The sequence below is a fragment of the Nomascus leucogenys genome, chromosome 2 (assembly GCF_006542625.1).
Source record: "Nomascus leucogenys isolate Asia chromosome 2, Asia_NLE_v1, whole genome shotgun sequence".
NCBI lineage: Eukaryota > Metazoa > Chordata > Mammalia > Primates > Hylobatidae > Nomascus > Nomascus leucogenys.
In genome coordinates this window covers 21,324,292-21,348,922 of record NC_044382.1, presented here as the reverse complement: position 1 = coordinate 21,348,922, position 24,631 = coordinate 21,324,292, and the positions used below count along the sequence as shown (strand labels likewise).

The window sequence follows — 24,631 nt, the reverse complement described above, 5'->3', positions numbered from 1 at the left end:
TGAGATGGTTGTTTGTTTGTTTGTTTGTTTTTAACTGAAAGGGAAAACAGAGCCTAAGTTTGTTGTTCATGTTCAAGTTAACTTTAGAATCAATCTTCCCTCTGGCCACACTCAAAGCTCACTGTGTTCCCACCCTCCCTGTTCTTGTATACCGAATGCTGTAGGTCCACACAGGCCCAGGGGATGAGCGTAACTACAGTCCTCCTCAATCCTCCACCAGGAGATTTCTGCCCTTACGGTTGCCAGTGAGAAGCAAACGTTAGGGAACAAGGAAGACACAAGAGTGGCAGGTGCTTTGGGAACCTGCTTGAATCCCAGCTTAGCTACTTATTCTCTGTGTGAACCTGAGCAAGTCACTTAACCTCACAAAGTCTCACTGCCATCAGCTGTAAAATTTGGGTAACTTTATAAAGTTACCATGAAGGTATCCTAACATGGGGTCACTGTAAGGCTCAGAGGCAATACACATAAAGAACCTGCAACACGGAAGTTGTGCAACAAGTAATAGTTCATATCAATATTATTGTTTTAACTATAGCTGGTTTTCGACAAGATCTGAAGTTCTTATACATACTTTAAGTGCATTAGGCTCTCTGCACACCCACATCAAGGCCAAGCAATGCTGCACATCCACATACATGCATTGGCGTGAGCCCTGCCCTCTACAGTAATTGGACAGTCTTCCACCTGCAGGCAGATGTTCTGATGGGAGAATCCCATAGATGCAGTTGGATCAGCCTGAAAAGAAACTGGCTCTAGAATTAGTCTGCTGGGTTTCGTTATGGCTCCATTATTTAATAGAAGACAAGTTTCTCAACCTCCCTGAGCCTCAGTTTTCTTATCTCCAAAATGGGAATAATAGCAGTCCCTAATTCTTAGGCTTGTTTTGTGGATTAAATGGGGTAATACCTGTGAAAACCTTAGTGCATTGGCTTATCTTTAAAAAGTGGCCAAAAACTGTTAACTCATGACTTGTCCTAGTCTGTCCTTTCTTCTCAGAAAGAAAGCAAAGAAACAGGCCAGGTGCAATGGCTCACGCCTGTAATCCTAACACTTTGGGAGGGCGAGGCGGGTGGATCACTTGTGGTCAGGAATTTGAGACCAGCCCAGCCAACATGGTGAAACCCTGTCTCTACTAAAAGTATAAAAATTAGCTGGGCATGGTGGCACACACCTGTAATCCCAACTACTCTGGAGGCTGAGGCAATAGAATTGCTTGAGCCTGGGGGTTGGAGGTTGCAGTGAGCTGAGATCATGCCACTGCACTCTAGCCTGGGTGATAGAGACCCTGTCTCAAAAAAAAAAAGAAAAGAAAAGAAAGAAAGAAAAAGAAAAAAGAAAGAAAGCAAATAGAGAGATAAAAGTGCTGGGTTGGGATTCCAGTGACTTTGAGTCAAGTACTGATTCTGCCACAAATTAGCTGAGTGATGCTGGACATAACCTTCTCTGTATCTCAGTTTCCCCACAAATTCAAACCAAGGGGGTTGGATTAGGTGAGCCTCTTCAACTCTGACTCTGGAGAAGGGCTGACGCGAAGGTTACACAGCTGCCCCCTGTTGTGTCTGGATGGCCCCAGTCTTCCCATACAGAGGAGAGTCAGGAAGGGGACTAATCCTCAAACCAGTGGCCTCATCAAACCAGTGCCTTAGTTAAAGGAACTGCTGTGGGAATGCACAATCCCAGTTTGAAATTCACTGTCACCATATGTGACCTTATGAAAGTCACTTCAGGTCTCTGAGCCTCAGTTTCTTCATCTGTAAGATGGGATTTAAATTGGTACCAGAGGAAGGAATTGTAAGAGCACGTGAGGTAGTATCTGCTAAGTGCTTAGCACACAGAACTCGGTAGCGTGTTGGGTTAGTAATCATTATCGATGTCAGTGGACTCCATCATTGGGCATGGTGCTCTTCTTAGAACCAGAGCAAATACACATGTCCATTCCAAGCCTTATTTCTGATGTCAGCAAAGCTGTTTATGAGGACAGCAGCCATCCCAGGGACACACCTGAAAAGGGGTGGGCCAGCCTCTGCATGCTGACCATCCAGATTCCATGACTCCCCGTCAGCCTGAAGGAGGTGACAACCATCTGTCTTTCCCCACCCTACCCAGAAGACCAGCTCGGCAGGGCTGGGAAGGACTTCAGACTGTATCTTGCACAGTCCTCTTATCCAGGTAGGATGTAAGGAGAAGAGGTGACCTGTCCAGGTCTCACTAGACCTAAGACTGCACGGCAGTATGTGTAGTATTGAAAGGAGTATTTGGGTTTGAGTCTTAGTTTCTCAACTTGCAGGCTAAGGGTCCTCACAGGACTTCAGTTTCCTCATCTGGAAAATAGGCTTAATAACAAAGTCTCTTACCAGGGTTGCTGCAAAGATAAGTGAAGATTAAGCATAATGTGAGCCACAGACATAATGTCTCTCCTCTCTATTCCTGCTGTAGTGCTCTTTGACCATAGCACACTGGAAAGACGCAATGCACTGATTTCTGGATTTCCTTTCTGTTGTGAAGCTGTATGGAGCAGCAGAGTTGTTCTGGGGTGCTATTGTGCTGAACTCCTATTCACCTCAATAGGGAAGGCACCAGGTTCAAGAGGCTAAAGATGTCCTCTTTACCTACAGTCCAGCCACGGTGGGCTGGACAAGATAACCCAGTAGTGAAGGGCTGGGCAGGAAAACCACAACCATTTGCAAACCACATGCAGTTTATATTCCATCTTCACTTAACACCCTCCCCTTAACGACCTCCACCTGGCAACCTTCATCCAACTCAAACCTCAGGGCTTGGATCTTCTGTACAGCCCATATTCCATGGGACAGGCAGGGGACTCAGATGTTCCTCATAGACAAGAAACGAGTCTCCAGGTTGGCTACTCCCAGATTCCCGAGCTTAGAACAGACATTCAGGTGTGTCTGCTGTACAGGCTCATTGTAAGCGTATGCTTAAGTTATTGCTACCAGGTGCATTTATCCTACAGGTGCCAGTCTGAAAACCTGATTGTGGCCCGGACTGCCTCTCTGTTGCTCTGTGACCTTCTGTTGGTCACTTTCCCTCTCTGGCACTCAGTTTCTTCTATTAACAGCACTGCCCAGAAGAAACATAACATGAGCCACATGTGTAATTTTAAACAGTTTAGTAGCCACTTTATAAAGAGTGAAAAGATAGGAAAAATAATTTAATAATGGTTTTACTTAGCCCAATAATCCAAAATATTATCATTTTAACATGTAATCAATATTTAAAAATCATTAATGAGATTTTCCTTTTTTTTCCTTACTAAGTTTTTGAAATCTGAGCTGTTCTCAAACCAGCATGATTTTGGCAGTAGTCTGGGGATGTTTTTGATTGTCAAAACTGGGGTGGGGGTTGGGGTGCAGGGGTGTGTGCATTGCTGGCATCCAGAGGGTAGAGGCCAGGGGTGCTGCTAAACATTCTACACGCACAGGACAGCCTCCGGCAACAAAGAACGATCTAGTCCAAAATGCTAACTGAGCCTATTTTCTACCTACAGCACATCATGATTCAGATTAGCGGCTCATCAAGTTCTCAAAAGCCACATGCAGCTGGTAGCTGCCATATTAGACGGCACATCTCTGTAAACTAAAACATCTGGACATGCACTTGGAAAAGTTTTTAAAAACTTGGGTTTTGGTGAATTTGTTTTCCTACTCATCCCAGAATAACTGACCGAAAGAGCTGTGGCTGGGTCACCAGTCGCTGGCTGGCTAAGGGCAGAACCCATCTGTCCCTAGCTGGTTAGACCCTTCTTAAGCCACCCACCCTCCCCAGGGAGACTGAGCCTGGAACAGACAGTGAACCCTGTTGTTCTTTTCTGGGGAGACAATGCTGCAGGCCCAGCTACCTGCCTGACAGGGCCATTGTGGCTAGAGGATAAAAGGGCTTTGTCAGGACAGCAGCCGAGAAGCCTGCAGTTCAATGGGGCCCTTTATGTCTACACTGGCGAGATGCTCTGATGCCAGCCCTGTTGAGGCCCAGCCCCCTTTTAGAACAGATGGGGAGCCTGAGGCCCAGTGAGGTTGTGAAAGTCCCTGCAGTGGATCCTAGCCTCCTTCACCTCGTGCCACTGCCCTAAAACATGAGATTCTCCTGACTCCGAAAAGGCCCATCTTGAAGCATAGGATAAACTCAATATTGCCCTTAACCCCTGACAAGGAGGCCCCTGCCCTGAGCCTAAAATTTAGAGGTTCCACAAATCACAAACACATACAAAAATAAATGTATTAAAGAACATGTATGTGCATCTGCCTCTCAGGATCTGGGCTCAGCTCTGGCAACTACAATCCGAAACATCTTCTCTTGTGATTTAAAAAGTCAGGCCACTAAGAGAAGCCACTATTTAAAGTGTTCTCAACATACACGCATGTATGTGCACACACACACAATGTAACTAAGTGAGGTGATAGATGTATTAATTAGCTTAATCGTCGTATCATTTCACGACGTACACCTATATCAAATCATTATGTTGTACATCTTAAATATATATAATTTTCATTTGTCAGTCATACTTCAATAAAGCGAGGAAGAAAAAAGTTCGGACCAGAGGGAAATACTCCAAATCTCTCACCCTATGTCCTTGGAACAAAAGCAGTCAAGTTTGAATGCAGTGAGGATTTGAGGGCTGTACCACTCCAGGTTCAGTGCTGACTCTGTTTTATAGCACAAGGAGGAGCTGAACAGCAGAAATGCTTAGGGAAGAGAAAGATAAGTTGAATTCTCTTGTCAAATTCTCCCTTGCAGGTAGCATGGATGCATATATTTTTTCATCATGAAGTCTCACTTCCGAATAGGGCCAATCATCTAGTGTCTTGCTGCTCTGTGTTCAAATTCATACAGTCTTGGAGGTGTTCACCTCTACCTGAACAGTGGTACCACACACCTCCAAAGTTAGAGGCGGGCCTGGGCGCACTCACCCGCAGACTTGGATATATTCTGTTGGCAATGGCTATGACTTCTGTCAACTAAAAGAAAATCAAGCTTTTAAGGAATTAAAATTAGTTTTATTCAGAAGTCTTACTGAGGGCATGTAATCCCAGCATTTTGGGAGGCCGAGGCAGATGGAACACCTGAAGTCAGGAGTTCGAGATCAGCCTGGCTAACATGGTGAAACCCTGTGTCTACTAAAAATACAAAAATTAGCTGGGTGTGGTGGTGGGTGCCTGTAATCCCAGCTACTCTGGAAGCTGAGGCGGGAGAATCGCTTGAACATGGGAGGCAGAGCTTACAGTGAGCCAAGATCGAGCCACTGCACTCCAGCCTGGGCAACAGAGTGAGACTCTGTCTCAAAAAAAAACAGAAGTCTTACTGAGGACTGGAGACTGAAGACAAAAGTCTGGGAGGAGTCTTTCAGAGAGGTTCTGTCCCACTGCTCTGAAACAGTGTTTTAGCTCATAGCTGATATACAGGTAGCAGAAGTGCAGTATGTGCTCAAACATTACATCAAACTTGCTCAGAAGTTACAGTAAAGCAGAATCACATGAAAGTCTGGGTGCAAGAGTATATCTGGTTATAGATGACAGAGGCATAGTCACTAACCTTGTCAAACGTTATCCTATGTGTAGGAATAGGCAAGGTCTAGGGTCATTTATCTTTTAAGAAATATAGTGTCTCAGGCAAGAGATGTGGGGGCCTTGTGCTGTATCCTGTTTTGTTTTCAAAGCATTTTTCCAGAGAGGTGCACATCATTACAGAATCAAGGGCTTGTGAAATTATGCGGCCAGTAAAATGGGCAAACGTGGCTTGTTACATTCACTGTGTCTCACATTTCCCTTTCTCTTTTAACCTCTCCCTTCACCAACCCGATCCCCACCCCTTGGAGAAGGGGCTGTTGCATTTGACAAAGAAATTGATCCTTATGTAGAGGAAGCAACTTGTTTAAGGTCGTCCAGCAAGTTAGAGGAAGCCCCATGCTGGGAGAACCCATCCTTGGAGGCCCAGCTAGAGGTCCGCAAGTAGACAGTGGAGGTGGTAGCTAGGAGGACAGGCTTGGGGTCAGAGCAGCTCGGTTTACACCTGGCACCCTCGTTCACTAGCTGTGCAACCTTGGGAGCAAGTGTCTCAGAGTATTTAAAGGACAGTTTTTTCTATTCCTATACAAGATGTTAACATTAAGGGAAGCTGGTGACAGGTGTATGGGAACTCTCTATATTATTTTCGTAACTCTTCTATAAGTCTAAAATTATCTCACGATAAAATTTTTAAAAATAACAATTTCCTCTTATCTGTAGCATGGAAAGAGTAAGGATATCTGTCTCCTAGGAGGCTTCGATGAGACAGTGCCTGGAAAGGGGTTAGCACAGTGTCTGGCCCATGCTGACGACTCCATACATGACAATTCTTAAAAGCTGCCTCCTCCAGGAAGCCGGTGACCACCACTGACAGAACCAATCACTGCTTTCTTAGTAGCCCCACACCCTCACTGCCCAGGAGCAGTTTATTTCAGTGTAAAATGCCAGGTGGCTTAATGTGACCACTGACAGCATGAGTTTGATCCTGGCTTTTCTGTTTCTCAGCTGAGATCCCCAGCAAGTTACTTGAGCACTTTGTGCCTCAGTTTCCTTTTGGTAAATAATAAAATTCTGTACATTATAAGGCAGTCATGAAGATTAAATGAACTGGAATTTTTCAGCACTTAGAACTCTGCCTGGCCTATGGCAAACTCTACATACGTATTTTTATGCTCCAGGTCAGTGTTTTTCTAACTTGCTTTTTACTGTTACCCATAGTAATAAATATGCTTTCCATCACAACGTCTGTATGTGTGTGTGTGTGTGTAAATAATTTTAAAGTGGTAATTTCAAAAACATTGGTCTCTAAGAGATGATCACATTTTGTTTCCCCCATTAAAATATAAGGTACCTGGGGGACAGGGAATAGTCTGACTCCTTTTGGTCTCCAATCACTTCATTCACTTCTTTCATTTAATTTACCAAGCTCCTATTATCTATTCATTAGACAGAAATATATATTGAGCATTTATTAGGCACTCACTATGTACCTGTTACCTACCAGCACAGATCAGACCTAGGCTGAATCAATGAATGGGTAAGGCAAGGAAAGGAGGTCGCAGGGCAGAAGGAAGGGAGGAAGGGCAGGAGGGTGGAATGGGAGGAAGGGAGGAAAGGTGGAGGGGAGGAAGGAGAGGGGGACGGTGGGAGGGCGAGAAGGAAGGAAAAGAAGGAACCCAGGTTCCCAATTGGCAGCAGTACCCACTTCCAACCCCTACGTTGCCACTTCCACCTCGGCAGGAAAGTTGCCCCTTCTCCAGCCATCCAGGTCCCCTGTACTCTTTCACTGGGGATGGAGCTGGGTGCCGGTGCAGGCATCGGAGGGGCGGTGCCGGGGAACCCGCCTCCTCACCTCTTGCCGCTGGCACCGGGCGGTGACTCCAGAGCTGGGAGCCTGGCAGCGTCCTCACCCCGGGAAGGCATGCGCCCCTCTGCGGGCGGCCCAAGCCCTGGGCCCCCTGCCCCCGGAATTGCCCAAGACGCCGGGTGACTCCTCCCCGGGGACTCTCCCACTCTGGGACGCGTCACTTTCCCCACCCCTGGGTCCGGACCCCGGCGGCTTCTCGCGCGCGAGCCACGCGGGGAACAAGTCGCGGCCACCTGCTCCGGAGCTGGGGAGCCCGGGCGCCGTCGGCCCGCGCGTCGGTTCGTGTACCCCGGGCCCCATGGAGCTGCGGGTCAGCAACACCAGCTGCGAGAACGGTGCGTACGGCAGGGCTGGGGACCAGGCGGGCTCCGCGCTTGGCGCCCTCCCCTCCTCGCCACCCCTCTCCCTCGAATCTTCTCCTCCCAGGGGGGCCAAAGCTGGGGAGGGGCAGGGCCAGCACGAGGTGGCTCCCACCCAGCTTTGAAGTTCTGGCTGAGACTTCACTTTCATCTTCGCAGCTGGGGTGGCTGAGAGGAGTCAGGGAAGGAAAGTATGTCCCCTGGGTTGAGATGGGGGGGTTAGTGGGGGGCAGGCATTTTGACGACAGCAGACACCCTGAGAGGTGGTGGGGGCGGGGGGAGGATTCTGTGTTTTTCATGTGTAGTTGCTTCAGGTTTTAGTACCTGCGCAGTTTGGGCTTTCTCTCTGGGTCAGTGGGAGGACCACCACAGGATGGTCTTGTCTTTGGAAAAGAAAGAGAAAGAACCACAGGAAGGGGTAAAGAAAGACTGCTGGCTTCGTATTGCGTTCTGACCATAAAGCAGGTAGTGGACTAGGCCCTTTACCTGCATTATCTCACTGAATCCTTAAAACAACTCTAGAAATTAGGTAGGTATTATTATTTTATTATCTTGCTATCCCCATTCTAAAGATCCAGAAACTGAGGCTCTGAGCAGCTAATAATTTGCTCAAAGTAATACAGTGAGGAAATGGAATATAGATCCAGAGCTGGTGGACAGTAAAACCTCAACTCCTTCCTTGGTGTGGCTCCGTACTGCAGGCTGTGGGATGTCCCTGTTTCTCTAGCCTCTTCCCTTCTACAGTGAAGCTTTCAAAGCCAGCCTGTTAGGTGTCTGACTTTGGTTTCCTGAACAAGGCAGGCATTTTCAGCCTCACCTTTTCTCTAGGCCAGAATGTGTTCCCCAGTCCTAGCATATTCTGGAAGAGATGACAGGAATCATCTGGCCCATGCTCAGAATTGGATTACTTTGGCCATCAGCCCTCTGTCTTTTACTTTTCACTGCAGTGGGAGAACTTGACTCAATAGAGGGTGCTGAGCCCTTGGGTGCTGCAGGCTTTACTGTGACAGCCAGGTCCATCGATAGAGGGCTCTTTAGCTCCATCTGCTAGAGGTGCACCTTCAGGGAGCAGGGGAAGGGTGTGGGGATGAGTTTGGTCTTCCTCTCAGGAGTCACCTCCCCTAGCCCATGTCCTCTCAGGTTCTGGCTCATTTCCTGGGCTCAGGGAACTCCCCAGATTCAGCTCTTGGGCAAGGAAGCCTGAGCTGGAGAAACAGGAATGAGCAGTGCGGAACAAGTCTGATTAGGGACTGAGATGCCTCTTGTCTCATCCCTTGATTGTGACACGAGTTTTGGAAAGAGCGATATCACACTGCAAAAGACACATGGATGTGCCCTAGTGGATGCTGGATCCAGATCTTTCACCAGATGTTGGGGTGACTTAAGCAAGCCCTTCCCCTTCTCAGGGCCTCAGTTTCCCCAGTGAAAATAAGAATTTAGACTGCTTTCTAAGGGCTCTTCAAGTTCTGTTATTCATGGGTCTGTGTCATGGAAGAAAGGTCAACATTGCCCTTAGTCTGTTCCACCAAGATGCCACTCTGCCCTGCAGATGTGCCAGAGACACAGCTGCTTGACCATGGACTTTGGGGCCTTTCCAGGCACTGGCTGGGAGTTCTAGGTTGAGGCTTACATCCTTGGTATAGGGACCTGGGCCTTGGTGACACACAGCTTGAAAAAGGCTACCTCCAGAGGTCACAAACTCAGATGCCTACAAAGGCCAAGCACATGCTAGAAATTACTGAAAGGAGCCAGATAAGACTCTTGGGGAACTGCAGAAAGTATGTCCTATTTTAGGGGGCAACACTGCCCAGCTGCAGCCAGTTGTTGCCTTAGAAGAGGGCCCAATATGGTAAGCAGATCTGATTTTTCACCGTAGCCTCACATCTGAATTTTCATGGAAAATCTCCCAATTTTTAAATGTTTTCTATTTTAAAATACCTCTTAGGGCCAGGCACGGTGGCTCACATCTGTAATCCTAATGCTTTGGGAGGCTGAGGCAGGAGGATAGCTTGAGGCTGGGAGTTCGAGACCACCCTGGGCAACATAGTGAGACCCCCATCTCTACCCAAAAACCAAAAGCAAAAGCAAACAAAAAGCCTCTTAGGAGGCCAGATGCTACCTGCTTTATTGAGGTGTGTGTGATGGTTAAGAGCCCGGGCTTTGGCATCAGATAAGCTTAGAATCTGACACTGGCTTCACTATTCAGTACCCATGTTTTGGCTTTGGGCAGGTCACTAAACTTCCCAGAGCTTTGGTTTCTTCAACTAAAAGCCTAGAAAAGATTGTTGTGCCTGCTTCCAAGTGGTCATTAGAAACCCTCCTGGAAAACCCCAGAGCAGAAGACCATGTGAATAGTAGCACTGGAGAATTATTGGCTATTCTTTGCAGTTTCATTGAACTTGTGTACTTCCTCTGACTGAGGGTCTGCCCTTGTGCCCAGGTTTGTTATCTGACACGTGGTGGTACAAATTTGTTGTGGTCATGCAAAGAAAGCCCCTAACTAGAGTAAGCACTCACTGAACATAATTATTTTTAGGTGGAAGCACAGTATAGAGGTATAGCCCTGCAGTAGCAGAAGCACAGGGTTTGAAACAGTGGCCAATTCCAATATTTTAAAAGTGTGCAAATGTCCCCAGTGTGACTCTCTCACTGTGGTCTTCCCATCCAGGTTCTCTGCTCCACCTCTACTGCTCCTCCCAAGAAGTCCTGTGCCAGATTGTCAGTGACCTCAGCCCTGAGGTGCCCAGCAATGCCACCTTTCACAGCTGGCAGGAAAGGATCAGGCAGAACTATGGCTTCTACATCGGCCTGGGCCTGGCCTTCCTGTCTAGCTTCCTCATCGGCAGCAGCGTCATCCTCAAGAAGAAAGGCCTCCTGCGACTCGTGGCCACGGGAGCCACTCGAGCTGGTAGGTTCCTGGGCCAGGAGAGGTTAGGGCACAGGGCAGCTGAGCCCTCACGAGGTCCAGGGCTGCAGTCTAAGAGGATGGCCTCAGCAAGGTACAAAAGGCTCATTGTCAACCCTGTCTGGAATCCCACCTGCCAGCAGGGTTAGGGTTTAGGGTTATAAAGGAAGGCCTCCAATAGGAGGTCTCAGTTTAGAGAGCCAACAGGAGGCCTTCCTTTAGAATCCAATCTTTCCTGAGACTTTCATGATGTGTTTATTAGAGGAGGGAAGGGACAAGTCTCAAGACCAAGAATCAGATACTGCAGGTCTGGTCTTGGTCTTACTTCCCACCAACGTTATCACAGGCAAGTCGCAGCTTCTCTGCAAAATGGGAATAGATACTGCTGCTCAGAACAATGTCAGATGCTGGTGTGCCCTCACTTAGCATCCAGTTGAGCTCCCTTCTGGGCTGCCAAAAAATGGTGAAGTGTCTGACCCCAAGGGATTTGCTTGTTTGGAAAATAAGATGTTTTTCCGTGAAACAGTGCTTGAGAAAAGGAATCCTGTGCAAAATGACTCATTCATTTAATCACCATTTATCGCATGCCTGCTGTATGCCAGGGACAATGCTAGACATGGGGATTCAGTGTCCTCGTGGAACCTTCAGTCAAGTGGAAGAGACAGATGAGTCAATAGGCAGTTGTTTTATCATGTGTTAAGTGCCATCATGGGGAAAACACAGCCTGCAATGGGGGAATATTTTGGAGGGGTGTGTAAAGCCCAGACTTGGGGGATTAGGGGAGGTTTTTCTAGAAGAGATGACCTCTGAGACCTAGATGATTAGGAGACAGTAAGGTAAAAGGGGAAATAGGGAGACAGTGTTCCAGGCAGAAGGAATAACATGTGCAAAGGCTCAGAGGTGAGAGAACTTGAGTGATACTAGAAAACAAAAGTCATTCAGAATGGCAGGAGCAGGAGGGGTGCACAGTGAGTGAAGGCCCAGCTCATGAAGGGTCTGGTAAATGGAAGCACAGAGCCTGAGTGCAATTGTTAAGTGACTGAAAGGTTTTAGGCAGGGGAGTGACAGTCTAATTTGCAATTTGAAAAGATCCCTGGTTGCTGGGTGAAGAGGACAAGCCTGAAGCCCGGGAGGCCAAGCAGGTGAGTGAAAGGACAGAACTTGGGCCCGGGAGACGGAAATGGGAATGGAGACAACTGGTGGATTCCAAAGCTAGTTTTTGAAGGTAGAACTTACCAGCTTTGATACAGACTGGCTTCAAGCAAGGGAGGAGGGGTGGCGGAAGGAGTCAAGGATGACTCATGCTTTTGACTTGAGCAACTGGGGTGATGAAGGTGCTATTTCTTGAGATGAAGAGTGTAGAAGGAGGAACAGGTTTATGGAAAGATGATGCATTCAAGTTTGGACATGTTCAATTTAATGTTTCTGTGGGATGTTGCACTTTGGAAGCAGACTATTAGGGTTCTAATTCTGGCTCCTCAATTCCTGGTGATTCAATTCTGGGCAAGAAAAGTATCTATTTCTATGCCTCAGTCTCCTCATCTATAAAATGGAGACAAGAACAGTACCAGCCTGAAGGGTTATAAGAAAATGCAACATAGTTAGAATCTTATCTAGCACAGAGTAGCACTAGTATTGGTATACTGTTATCTCCGTGAGAGGTTCCCACAGTTAGAGGTACTAGTGCACAGACTAGCACTAGTATTCGTATTACTGTTATCTCAGTGGGAGGTTCCCACAGTTAGAGGTACAGGTCTAGAGCCCATGTGTGCTGCAAAATGAATAGCTGTGAGGTGCAGAGATGAAGTCAGGAATAATGGTTATTGCCATTCCACCCTTCACTTCTAGACAAGTGTTCAAAAGCCCAGAGACCTCCCACAGTGCCAGGGAAATTTCTGCTTGTGCTCAGAGAAGGTATCATTGACCATGCAGAAAGACAACTTTCCTGGAGTCCGTTTTTTTCTCCAATCTGGCATTTCAGTATCTTTTGTTATTTCAACCCTTAGAGTAAGATGCTCTCAGAGTTCTTAACATTTATGGGAAATTCTGACCTTTTTAGGAGCCTGATGAAAACAAGAGAACTTTTCCTTAGAAAAGTGGGCATTCCCAAAAGGCAACATAAATTTTTGGATTTTTATGAAACTGTCTCAAACCCATCCATCATCATCCATCATTATCATCATCCTTGTTGCTAATGTTATTGAGTATTGACTATGTGCCAGGTCCTGAACAAAGCAGACGCAATTCCTGGCTTTGTGGAGCTTCCATTTTACTGGTGGAAATGTCATAAAATAAGAAGATCAACTAAAATTATAAACAACAATGCCATGAAAGAGAAGAGCTGGGTGTTGTGAGAGAAGCCCAGCTGGGTGCAGTCACTCACACCTGTAATCCCAGCACTTTGGGAGGCTGAGGTGTCAGGATCACTTGAGTCCGGGAGTTTGAGACCAGCCTGGGAAACACAGCAAGAACCCATCTGTACAGAAAAATTTTTTCAATTAGCCAGTCATGGTGGCATATGACTGTAGTCCCAGCTACTCAGGAGGCTGAGGTGGGAGGATCCCTTGAGCCCAAGAGTTTGAGGCTTCATTGAGCTATGGTGCCACTGCACATTCCAGCCTGGGTGACTGAGCGAGACCCTGTAGTGGGGGAGGGAGGGAAGGAAAAAGGTAAGGAAGAAAGGGGGGAGGAGAGAGGGAGGGAAGGAAGAGAGAGAGAAAGGAAGGAAGGAAAGGATGGAGGGAGGGGGGAGGGAGGGAGAGAGGGAAATCCAACAGGAAATAATAGAAATCAGGGAGTCAGAGATGGCATCGTAGGGGAAGCAACATTCACACAGCAACCTGTAGAGTGAGTGTAAGTTTAGGCAAATATTAGTAGGAAGAGTATTCTGGACACAGGGAAAGCATGTGCAAAGGCCTCAAGGCAGAAAAGATCTCATCGTTTTTGGAGAGCTAGGAGAGAGGAGAAGAGTGGCAGGAGATGCACTTGGACAGGTGAGCAGGGCCAAAACTATGCATGGTCTTGTTAAGGATTCTGGTCTTTATCCTGAGAGCACTCAGAAGCCATTGGCCAGCCATAAGGTGAGGAGTGACATAATCTGATTTGCATTCTTAAAAGACGACTGGCTGCCATGAAAAGAAAAATCGGTTATTAAAGGGCCAAGAGTGGAACCAGAGTAACTATGAAGGAGGCTCTTGCCTCAACCTGAAGCAGGGATAACAGTGCCTTGGTGTAGCAGGTGGCAGCGGAGTGGACACATGCGAGATCTTTTTGGAGACAGAGTTACCAGGATGGGCTGGATGCAGAAGGAGGGAGAGAAGAGTCAAAGGGCAATTCCCTGGTTTCTGGCTTAAGCAACTGGATAAATGAGAGTGCCACTTACTATGTTTCATTTGGCAGGTGGGTGGGGCATATTTAAAACCAAGAGCTCCATTTAGGACAGAAATTGAGATGGCTGTGAGAAATCCAAGAGGAGATGTGAAGTAAGCAGTTGGATATACACCTGGACTCAGAAGGAAGGTCCAGGCTACAGATACAGAGGCACCAGATATAGATGGTATTTAAAACTTTAGGAACAAATGAACCCACCCAGGAGAAGGCCCAGAACCAAGCCTCAAGGAGCAGCCCTTAGAGGCCAGGGAGTGAGCAGAGAGTTAGGAAAGGTGCCTGAGAAAGTGTGGCCAAGTTCCATCCTAACTTTGTGTCCATTCCCTCCACAGTGGACGGAGGCTTCGGCTACCTGAAAGATGCAATGTGGTGGGCTGGATTTCTCACCAGTAAGTGGGTTGTTTGTTACTAATAACAGTGGCCTATTGATAGCAGGGCTGGAGACAAAGGGAGGGATGGGTGGGGCATTTTTGTCTCTAGTATGGCAAGTGTGAATCTGAGGCCCAGATTCCCAGGGGAAAACCTTGACAACCTTTGCAGGGAGAACGTCTTACCATCAAAGCCAGTCTTCATCCATGAAGCGTCTACTCCCAGAGAGGTTTGCACAGAGCTGGCAATGATGAAGGTGTATTTTCTCAACTTCCCTTTAAACATAGCTCGATAATATCACTGCCTGTTGGTAGTGGACTCTTGACTTCTACATGGTAGAAGCTGGAACTCCTAGGCCAAATTCCCCCAGTCCACAGGCAGTTAATGTGTTGGCCCACTTAGAACATAGCTGGTCACACATTTCCCCCACTTTCCACCCACCCTCTCCTGCTATCAAACCCTGACTCTTTTAGGTGGAAAATTAACCAGGTTTCTATTCATAATCCACCTGCATCAAGTTTTGATCCCCATCTCAGCCAGAGCTACCCCGGTGACTATCTGCTTTTAAAGGGGAGACCCAGGTGGTCCTCTATCAGCAGAGAGATGGAAAAGACACTTTTCCGATAACCACAGCTATCACATATTGAGGGCTTACTATCTGCTAAACTTTCTAAGCATTCTCCTGTGTATTAACTCAGGAGTTTACAAACTGGAAACTCGGATAGAAAGAAAGAACTTAGTCCCTTTGGGAATGTCAGATTTTCCTTTTCCTGTTTGTTTGTTTGTTTGTTTGTTTGTTTTGAGACAGAGTTTTGCTTTTGTTGCCCAGGCTGGAGTGCAATGCTGCAATCTCAGCTCACCGCAACCTCTGCTTCCTGGGTTCAAGCGATTCTCCTACCTCAGCCTCCCGAGTAGCTGGGATTACAGGCATGCACCACCACGCCTGGCTAATTTTTTTTGTTGTTGTTGTTGTATTTTTAGTAGAGACAGAGTTTCTCCATGTTGGTCAGGTGATCTGCCCGCCTCGGCCTCCCAAAGTGCTGGGATTACAGGCGTGAGACACCATGCCCAGCCAGGAATGTCAGATTTTTCTAACCACCTGCCTCTCAGTCCAGATTGTTCAAAATTTCCCTGGAAAAGAGGGGAAAAGAAGTGTCCGTGGACCAATTGGTACCTGGAGAACCAATAATTGTAACTGTTTCTTCCTTTGATAATTAACACTTCCTAGAATTTAAATTAAAAATTTAGCCCAAAATACTGGCAGTCCCTGAGACAAATTTAACTGTGCCTGGACTAGAAGCCAAGAGGCCTAAAAAACAAGAGGGCTTCTACCCCATAAGCATGTCATGTGACCTTGGGCTTGGAGCCTTGGCTTCACCATCTTTAAAATGGAAGGATCTGATCCAGATAGACTGGGACTGACCCTTCGATCAGAATCAGACTCTCCAGAATACAGATCAGGATTTTAAAGAATGCTGGTCTGGGATGCTCCAGACGGTTGCACACGGTATGATTCGTCTGGAATGGAGATGGTGCTTCTGTGTCATACTAGCCTCTTTTCTCCCTTCATTTCCTAGTGGCTGCTGGAGAAGTTGCCAACTTTGGAGCCTATGCATTTGCACCTGCAACAGTCGTCACACCTCTGGGAGCACTGAGTGTCCTCATAAGGTTATTGTCCCCTCTCTAGCTCTCTCTTATTCTGTTCCGTTTTCAGTTTGTTGAGGTCTGGAATTGCCAAGTGGGGTCAACTGCCACTTGGCAATCAGGGACCTGGGTTGGTCTCAGCCTCCAGAAAGAGGCAGTGTGCTGTTGAGAGCTATAGACCCTGGGAATGTTTGCTGCCTCTTGCCCCAGCATCCCCTTGACTGGGTAATAGAGAGGCAGGCCAAGCCCAAACCAGTTGGAAGGGCTTCCACCGTCACCAGGATGAATGGCGCATGTCAGTATTTTGGTGCCGCAATAGATGTGGCGTACAAGTTAAGAGCATGTGCTCCGGATTAACGCTGCCTGAGTTCTAATCCTCGCTCTGCCACTTAGTAGTTATGTTACCATAGGCAAGTCATTTAAGCCACTTAGTCACTCGAAGCCTCATTTTTCCCATCTGCAAAATGGGAATGCCAATAATACCCACTGGAGGCATTGTTCTGAGGATTGAATGAGATAATGCACAGAAAATGCACAGTACAGAGCTGGTACTAAACAATAACCATGGCTATCACATGGTGGGGGCTTAGTATGTGCTGAACATTCCGAATGTATCATGCATATTAACTCATTTAATTTTCATGGCATCTGTAGCTGAGCCCAACAGAGGTTGAGCAACTTGGCCAAAGTCACCAGGTTCTAAGAGGCCAGGCAGGATTCTAACCCAGGCAATCTTAATTCCAGAGTCAGTGGGCTTAACTGCTATGCCACGTTGCCTCTCAAGTAAACACTCAACAAATGTTTGATAGTTTTAAAAATAACTGATACTAAATGTCTGTGCTTCCCACTGCTCCTAGTCCCCCTAAGCTACAAACACAGAGCCAGCTCCTCTGTGGGGGTCCTGGAGCCCCATTCAAAGGAGACTCTGATTGTTGGCCTAGCCTTGGAATGCTGGTAAATCATAGTGGACCACACCCAGTACCCATGATTTGTTTTACTGTCTTGATGAAAATTTTGCAACATTTACACACTCAAAAAACAAATAGAACGCATGCTGTACAACTGGCCTGACTCATGCTGTATAACTGGCCTAACACAGCTGATGTAGCTGTGATGCCATAATTGCATATCCGATGAGTTCGCAAATTCCTACCCGGGGGAAATTGGGAGAGCCATAAAATCCTCCAGTGTGTGGCCCCTGCCTGCATGAATAATCTCTTGAATGGGACATTGTGGCCAAAATGTTTTTGGTAGTTTCCAAGGAAAGACAGAAGACAGACAGGAGAGCTTAGATATCAATCTCCTCTCTCCTGACAACTTGAACCAGGATTTTTGAGGCTAATTGTGTCCCGAGATAGCCAATAGGTTTTTACCCTAAACTAATGCCACCTTCGTGAAGAGACAGAAGCATGCCCCCGTGATCATACGAGGCTTGCCCGTGATTTTTTTCCCCTCCTTTCTCACGTCTGCTGGCTCGGCTCGAGGATGTGAGGGGAATGGAAATCATGTCACCACGGTGCAGCAAGGAACTGGAGATGATTTGCCCAGAAATTGAAGACTCAGGGAAGTCACAAGGATCCTCTTCAATGAGGCATAGAAGAAAACCCATGAGCTTTATAATTAGAAAGGACTCGAGCTCAATTCCTGGTTCCACTACTTGCTAGTTATTTGACCTTGCCATGTCATTTTAACTTCTTTGAGATTCAGTCTTCTCATCTATCAACTGGAGATAGTATATTTCAATTTGCAAAGAGCTGTGAGATGCTAGTGTGATAGATGGGAAGTTCCTAGCACCATACATAGTAGGTAAGAAATGCCTAAGACATGGTACCTGTGATTGTCACTGAGGTTGTTCACACTGGCTTATACAAATGAAATAATAGATGTGTTATGAATGACCCCAGGAGCAGAGATGGAGCAAAAAATAGAAATTACCAGAAGGCACGTTTTTGGTAAATGATTAGAGCAAACCTACAATGGTCTCATTTGGCTTGGGAAGGGGTGGGCTCCCTGCCACCAGAGGTATCTATAAGCCAAAGCCGAGAGCCATCTGTTGGCAGTGCTAAGAGAGGATGTGCCCATTGGGAAGGCAGTTAGACAAGAGCATTTTGAAGTGTTCTTCCAACTCTTCTGTTTGGGAATAGTTTCAGTCTCTAAAATGGAAGAAATTCACCTGCATTTCTATTCCTCCAGCAAATGTTGTAACACTCCCAGAAATGAGTTTCTATATCAAACATTTTTTGACCCCAGGTCAGGAGGACTGGGGGCGGCGGGAAACACAGATATTTCCTATCAACTATATTTAAAACTATCAGACATTTGATGAGTGTTTATTTGAGTGGCAACGTGGCATAGCAGTTAAGCCCCCCGACTCCGGAATTAGACTACCTGGGTTAGAATTCCGGCCTGGCCTCTTAGAACCTGGTGACCCTGGCCAAGTTGCTTAACCTCTCTTGGCCTCAGCTAGGGATGCTGTGAGGATTAAATGAGTTAATACACGGGATACATTCAGAATGTTCAGGACATGCTAAGCCCTCCATATGTGACAGCTGTGTTTATTCTTTGGTACCAGCTCTGTACTGTGCATTTTCTGTGCATTATCTCATTTAGTTTCTAAGAACAATGTCTCCCGTGGATATTATTAGCATCCCCATTTTGCAGACGGGGACAATGAGGCCTAGGGTGGTCACATGACTTGCCCATGGTAACGTAAGTTTTCTTGGAAGAAAAACTTCCACGTGAGAGAGTAGTGAGTTCTGATCTGTTGTTCTCTGTGAGTGCTTGCTCAGGCCCCATTTTTCTTTGGGACTCTGGGACAGGCATGGCTGCTGTAATCCCCTTCTCCCATTTCCACGTGCAGTGCCATCCTCTCCTCATATTTCCTGGGGGAGAGTCTGAACCTGCTGGGGAAGCTGGGCTGTGTGATCTGTGTGGCCGGCAGCACAGTGATGGTGATACATGCCCCTGAGGAAGAGAAGGTCACTACCATCATGGAGATGGCTTCCAAGATGAAAGACACAGGTAGACACCATGCTCCCGAAGAGCAGGAAAATACTGGAGGTTGAACGCCCCCCACTGCCCCATAAAAGGTCAGATTGGGTTCTCACCATCTCAGGTGCTGCCACCTAGAGGAGAAGGCAAGCTAAAGAAGAAACGTTAATGGGCTGGTACTTGTTAGCAAGGCTAGCTTAAAGGCTTCCTGGCCTGATATGTATGGGTACCATTAGTAAGTGTTTATTATGTGCCAGGCACTGTTATGAATGCTTTATATACATTGTCTCACTGAATCCCACAGAACAGCTTTATGAGGATGATCCTATTGTTGGTCCTCTTTTACAAATGGGGAAACTGAGTTTTTGGGGGTTTAACAACCTAACCAAGTTATTAGGAAGTCATGAAGCTGGGACTGGAACCCAAGTTTGTCTGACTCTAGAGCCCACAATCTTAATGCTACCTCCCACTGCCATGAGTCTGGGCCCTAGACACTGCCTGCACCCGCCACAGTTGAGTGATCCTTCTCCCTCTCCTCCCAAAGGGTTCATCGTGTTTGCTGTGCTTCTGCTGGTGTCATGCCTCATCCTCATCTTTGTCATCGCCCCACGTTACGGGCAAAGGAATATCCTCATCTACATCATCATCTGCTCTGTGATTGGGGCATTCTCCGTGGCTGCTGTCAAGGGACTGGGCATCACCATCAAGAACTTCTTCCAGGGGCTGCCAGTTGTCCGGCACCCACTCCCCTACATCCTGTCCCTTATCCTGGCACTGTCCCTCAGCACTCAGGTCAACTTCCTCAACAGGGCACTGGACATTTTCAACACTTCCCTGGTGTTCCCCATCTACTACGTGTTCTTCACCACGGTGGTCGTTACCTCATCCATCGTCCTCTTCAAGGAGTGGTACAGCATGTCTGCTGTGGACATTGCGGGCACCCTCTCGGGCTTTGTCACCATCATCCTGGGCGTGTTCATGCTGCATGCTTTCAAAGACCTGGACATCAGCTGCGCCAGCTTGCCCCACATGCACAAAAACCCACCCCCTTCTCCTGCCGCAGAACCGACTGTCATTAGACTGGAAGATAAGAATGTCCTGGTGGACAATATAGAACTTGCCAGCACCTCATTGCCAGAAGAGAAACCCAAAGTATTTATAATCCATTCTTGAAGCTTGGAATATGTGAGTGAGACGATGAGCCCGATGGTACAGCCTGACCTCCCAATTTCAAAACCACCTGGTTATTTTCCAGTGCAACTGTTACCAATGGGCTCTCTTTTCTTGAGAAGTTCATTTATACCTCATCACTGTTTCCAGGAGAAAAATCTCTACCCAAATAGCAGTGGTGGCAGAACTTCCTGGAAACAGACTCAGTGACCAAATACCCAAGTTTACATCAGTGCCTGCAGGTCCCCCGGACCTCCCTTCTCATTCATTCTTTCGGTGCCATCTCTATGCCGTTGGGAAGAAGATGGAGTCTGACCCATTGAATGTAGCACAGTCCAAGGACTTCCCTGAGATATTGGTCATTGGGAGTTCCTTCACACCAATTCTCCTCCTGAGACGGAATCTCCGTTGTTGTTGTTTTCTAGCCCAAGGATGACATAGAGCTGGCTCCCAGAGGCCCAGAGAGCAATTGGCCATGCCTCCCTATCCAGAGCTGACAGGGACACAACCAATGTAAAATATCCTGTTGCTCTTGTCACTTCCTCTTTGGAGGCAGAAGCAAGACCTCAGCTGACCTTCTTACTGTGAAAGCCACTTGATGTCTCAGGGAAAAATTTCAACCAGCTCATTCCCCGAGCACTCCAGCCTAGCAGTCAGCACCTCGGCATCCACCCAGTCCATCCCACCATCACTCCTTCCCCCTCTACTTACATCCTAAGGAGTCAGTCACTGAGACATAAAGGCAGTAATCACAGAACTGGAAACAAAACAATAATAGAGCCACAGCCAAACTCTGGTGGCCAAACCCAGTGTTTCATGTTGTCTTACTCTGAAAAAAGAACAGCAAATTCACTGCTTCAAAGTGGCCTGGCTGCCAAGCTAGAATTTGGCAGAACGCGCTTTTCTATTCCTCAAGGAGTCAACCAATCTGTGATCTGGGGAGGTGGGAAGAGGATGAGGAGCAAAGTTGGGATTTGGCAGAAGGCAGTCCCAGGCTCTCTGGATACTAGGGACTAACTTTTGTGTTGACTCTGGTGCTCATCCGGGAACTTAGGAGAAAAGAGCTCAGGGGTAATTTCTGGGCTGCAGCCTTAAAGGCTTGGACAGTGGGATCAGCTGTGAATCTCAATGGCCAAGTGGAGGTGCAGACTTGGCATGGGGTGCATTCTAGCTGTTGACCAGATTGCCACCGAGTCCCCCGCTCCACTGATGAGCTGCCCACACTAGGAAGCAGCATGCTCTGACTGTTCCAACACCACCTGCTATGGGGAGTACCTTTGGTCCCCTCACATTTGGCCAGAGGCATACAAAAAACCAGAGCAGCTGGAGAGAGAGATAATTACTATTCCTTCCCATCCCATCTCCCTTCTAGCCACAAGAGTGTGGGGGTTGGAGAAGAACCATTAGAAAGGGAAATTAGTGGGCTGGTATATCTGGAAAGAGGCAAGACTTGATCCTCAGCCCCGAGGTTGGTGCAGGGCCTCCCCTGTGTGACTGACTCTACCTGCACTCTGTGTTTATATCCTGTGCCCTAAGTGGGCCAAGCCCAGGTAAATTCCTGCTGGCCTTGGAGCTCCAAGGTTTGGCTGACCAGCAGACTTCCTCCCTGACTCTTCAGCCTCAAATCCCCAGTTTTTGATGAATGTGGCTTTCCGTCTGTAATTAAAAGCAATGCAACAAGTTGGATCTTGAGAATGGCAGTAAACTGAGGGCCCTAGGAGTGTGGTCTGCAGGGTCAAGAATAAAGAGTACAGATTATATTTACTTGATACTTGTGTCTTGAACTTCCTTGAGCATGGAGTGATTAAACTGGTTTTTCTAGGGCTGGAAGGGCAGTCTCCAATCTCTGAATGAATGTGACTGCCAGTGAAGCCCCTACTGTGTCTGTGGTAGTTAACACCCTTGGTAGAGTGGGAAAGATAGTTTTAGAAATAGAGTCAGTTGAAGACAACTCATCCCTAGTTAACACCTGAGCCCTTACCAGGCACCAGGCATAGTAGGTGCTTCCTGTGAATTCTCTCTTTAACTCCTCACAAATCCTCAAGTTGGATATGTTTTTAATTCCCATTTGTAGATGAGGAAAGGAACTCAAAGAGGTTAAATAATTGCCCAAGGTCACACGGCCAGGAAGAGCAAAGCCGATATCTCGTTTAACCACCAAGCGTAATGTGTCTCTCCAAGACTAACCTTGCCCCCAGTTGCATAATCTGTTTTGTTTTTTTGTGTTTTGAGACAGGGTCTGGCTCTGTCCCCCAGGCTGGAATGCAGTGGTGTGATCCTAGCTCACTGCAGCTTCAAACTCCCAGGCTCAAGATTTGGTAAAGACGAGGCCTTGCTATGTTACCCAGGCTGGTCTCAAAACTCCTTTCCTAAAGTGATCTTCCCACCTTGGCCTCCCAAAATGCTGAGATTTTAGGCCTTGAGCCACTGTGCCTGGTGCATAATCTGCTACCACTTCATTCATTTGTTTTCTTGTGATCTGTGCTCTTTCCCCATCTGGATATAAGCTTCATGAGGGTTGGCTTTGATTTACTGCTTATCCTCAGTGCCTAGCACATCATAGGCACTAAAGAAAAAAAAGAAAAAAAGAAACAAGAGTGAAGGAACAATATCACAGTCCTTCCTTGCCCAAACTCTCCTGGGGACCAGCACTCAATGTAAGGCAGATCCTAATAGAACTCTGCATGTTGAGCAAAGCAACTGTAAGTTGATGTCATCAGCAGTTTCTCAGCACATAGCCTGTGACAGGCGCTGTTGGGGGCTTTCACATACAGAACTTCTTAGATGATCACAACACTTTTGAGGTAGGTATATTATTTGTATAGTGAAAAGAGACTCAGAAATCTGGTGAAAAGAGACTCAGAAATCTGGAACTTATCCAGGCCCGCTTATCTACTGAGTAGCAAGCAGAGTCAGGACTCCAACCAGGGTCTGTCCAACCAGGCTTTTTCCATTATGCTAGTGACCAACACGTGAGCATCACCCCAGAGACTGGCTGACAGCAGGGAAAGAGTGGCCTCTTAACCAGGTAGGGATTTGTGAGTGGGAAGCAATTTCATGAGCAGGCATGTTAATAGTGAAAGCATTTGTGTTTAGATGTCTTTAGGGTCCATAGGCAACCTCATAACCATGAGAGGCTAGAAAAATATAATCAGGCTGGGCACGGTGGCTCTCGCCTGTAATCCCAACACTTCAGGAGGCTGAGGCAAATGGATCACTTGAGGTCATCTCTACTAAAAATACGAAAATTAGACAGGCATGGTGGTGGGCACTTGTAATCCCAGCTACTCAGGAGGCTGAGGCACGAGAATTGCTTGAGCCCGGGAGGCAGAGGTTGCAGTGAGCTGAGATTGCACCACTACACCCCAGCCTGGGTGACAGACAGAGACACTGTCTTAAAAAAAAAAAAAAAAAAAAAAAAGAAGTATATCAGAGAGCAAGAAGCCCCTCTCAGGGTTTTTGTGAAGATTAAATGAGATAATCCTTATTTGTAAATAGCATGCAGTGGCTCATATATGTTAAATACAGCTGTTCCTCGGTATCTGCAGGGGATTGGTTCCAGGACCCCCATGGATAACAAAATCTAAGGATGGCCAAGTCCCTTATATAAAATGGTATAGTATTTGCATATAACCTACATATATCCTCCCATATACTTTAAATCATCTCCAGATTTCTATAATACCTAATGCAATGTAAACGCTGTGTAAATTGTTGTTATACTGTATTTTAAAATTGTATTACTTTTTATGGTTGTACTTTTTTTTTTCAAATATTTCAATCTGCTGTTGGTTGAATCCACGGATTTGAAACCCACGGATATGGAGGACCGACTGTACTCAGTAACTGTTACCTTCGATCATGGTTATTAATCCTCCATCTCCCTGCGAGAACCTCAAAATTGGGGTAGGGATCAATGAGAGAATAAGGGTGGGATCCTTTTATGGACTAGGAAGCACTAATGAATACGAGCTGTGGTATCACGCAGGGTTCTGGAATCAGAAAGCACACCCAACCTTATCCCTAGCTGTGCCTGCCTACCCAGCCCAAGAAACCTTGGGCAAGTGTCTCCCCTCTTTAAAGTATGATCCCTTGCCTTATTAAGATGAGAAGGTGAGCAGAAGCTCTCAGCTGTCTTCTATATGCAGTAGTGTGGGATGAGAAAAAACATATCGAAGAATCTCAGGATCATTCAGGCCTTTAATAAGCAGCCTGCGTCCAGGTGCAAAGACAAACAGCCCCCTCTACTGGTCATAGGAAAACATAGGCTTTGCTGTGGCTCAGGGTCCACCATGATGGCTGTATAGGCTGAACTGACCGTCCTTGTGGGAACTCTTTCTGGAGTCCACGTCATGAATCCTATCTAATCTGAGCAGTAGGATATTACAACAAACACACAATAAAGAGTTACAGA

General features: G+C 46.9%; 1 protein-coding gene across 1 annotated transcript; it reads left to right on the top strand.

Annotated features, from left to right (window-relative positions):
• The first annotated feature begins 7,395 nt into the window (after positions 1–7,395).
• Positions 7,396–21,986, top strand: NIPAL4 (NIPA like domain containing 4). The gene is made up of 5 exons (XM_030825924.1): positions 7,396–7,727; positions 10,420–10,659; positions 15,990–16,080; positions 18,917–19,077; positions 19,592–21,986. Exons 1-5 carry the CDS (start codon positions 7,691–7,693, stop codon positions 20,218–20,220), a joined length of 1,158 nt encoding a protein of 385 aa, XP_030681784.1. The 5' UTR covers positions 7,396–7,690; the 3' UTR covers positions 20,221–21,986.
• The last annotated feature ends 2,645 nt before the right edge of the window (positions 21,987–24,631 follow it).

What these genes read in the sequence shown, in the direction of transcription:
- NIPAL4 (XM_030825924.1), top strand. Translation starts at nt 7,691, where the DNA reads ATGGAGCTGCGGGTCAGCAACACCAGCTGCGAGAACG. An exon ending in CACGGGAGCCACTCGAGCTG is followed by an intron (nt 10,660 to 15,989) that starts GTAGGTTCCTGG and finishes TTCATTTCCTAG; the next exon opens with TGGCTGCTGGAGAAGTTGCC. An exon ending in TTCCAAGATGAAAGACACAG is followed by an intron (nt 19,078 to 19,591) that starts GTAGACACCATG and finishes CTCCTCCCAAAG; the next exon opens with GGTTCATCGTGTTTGCTGTG.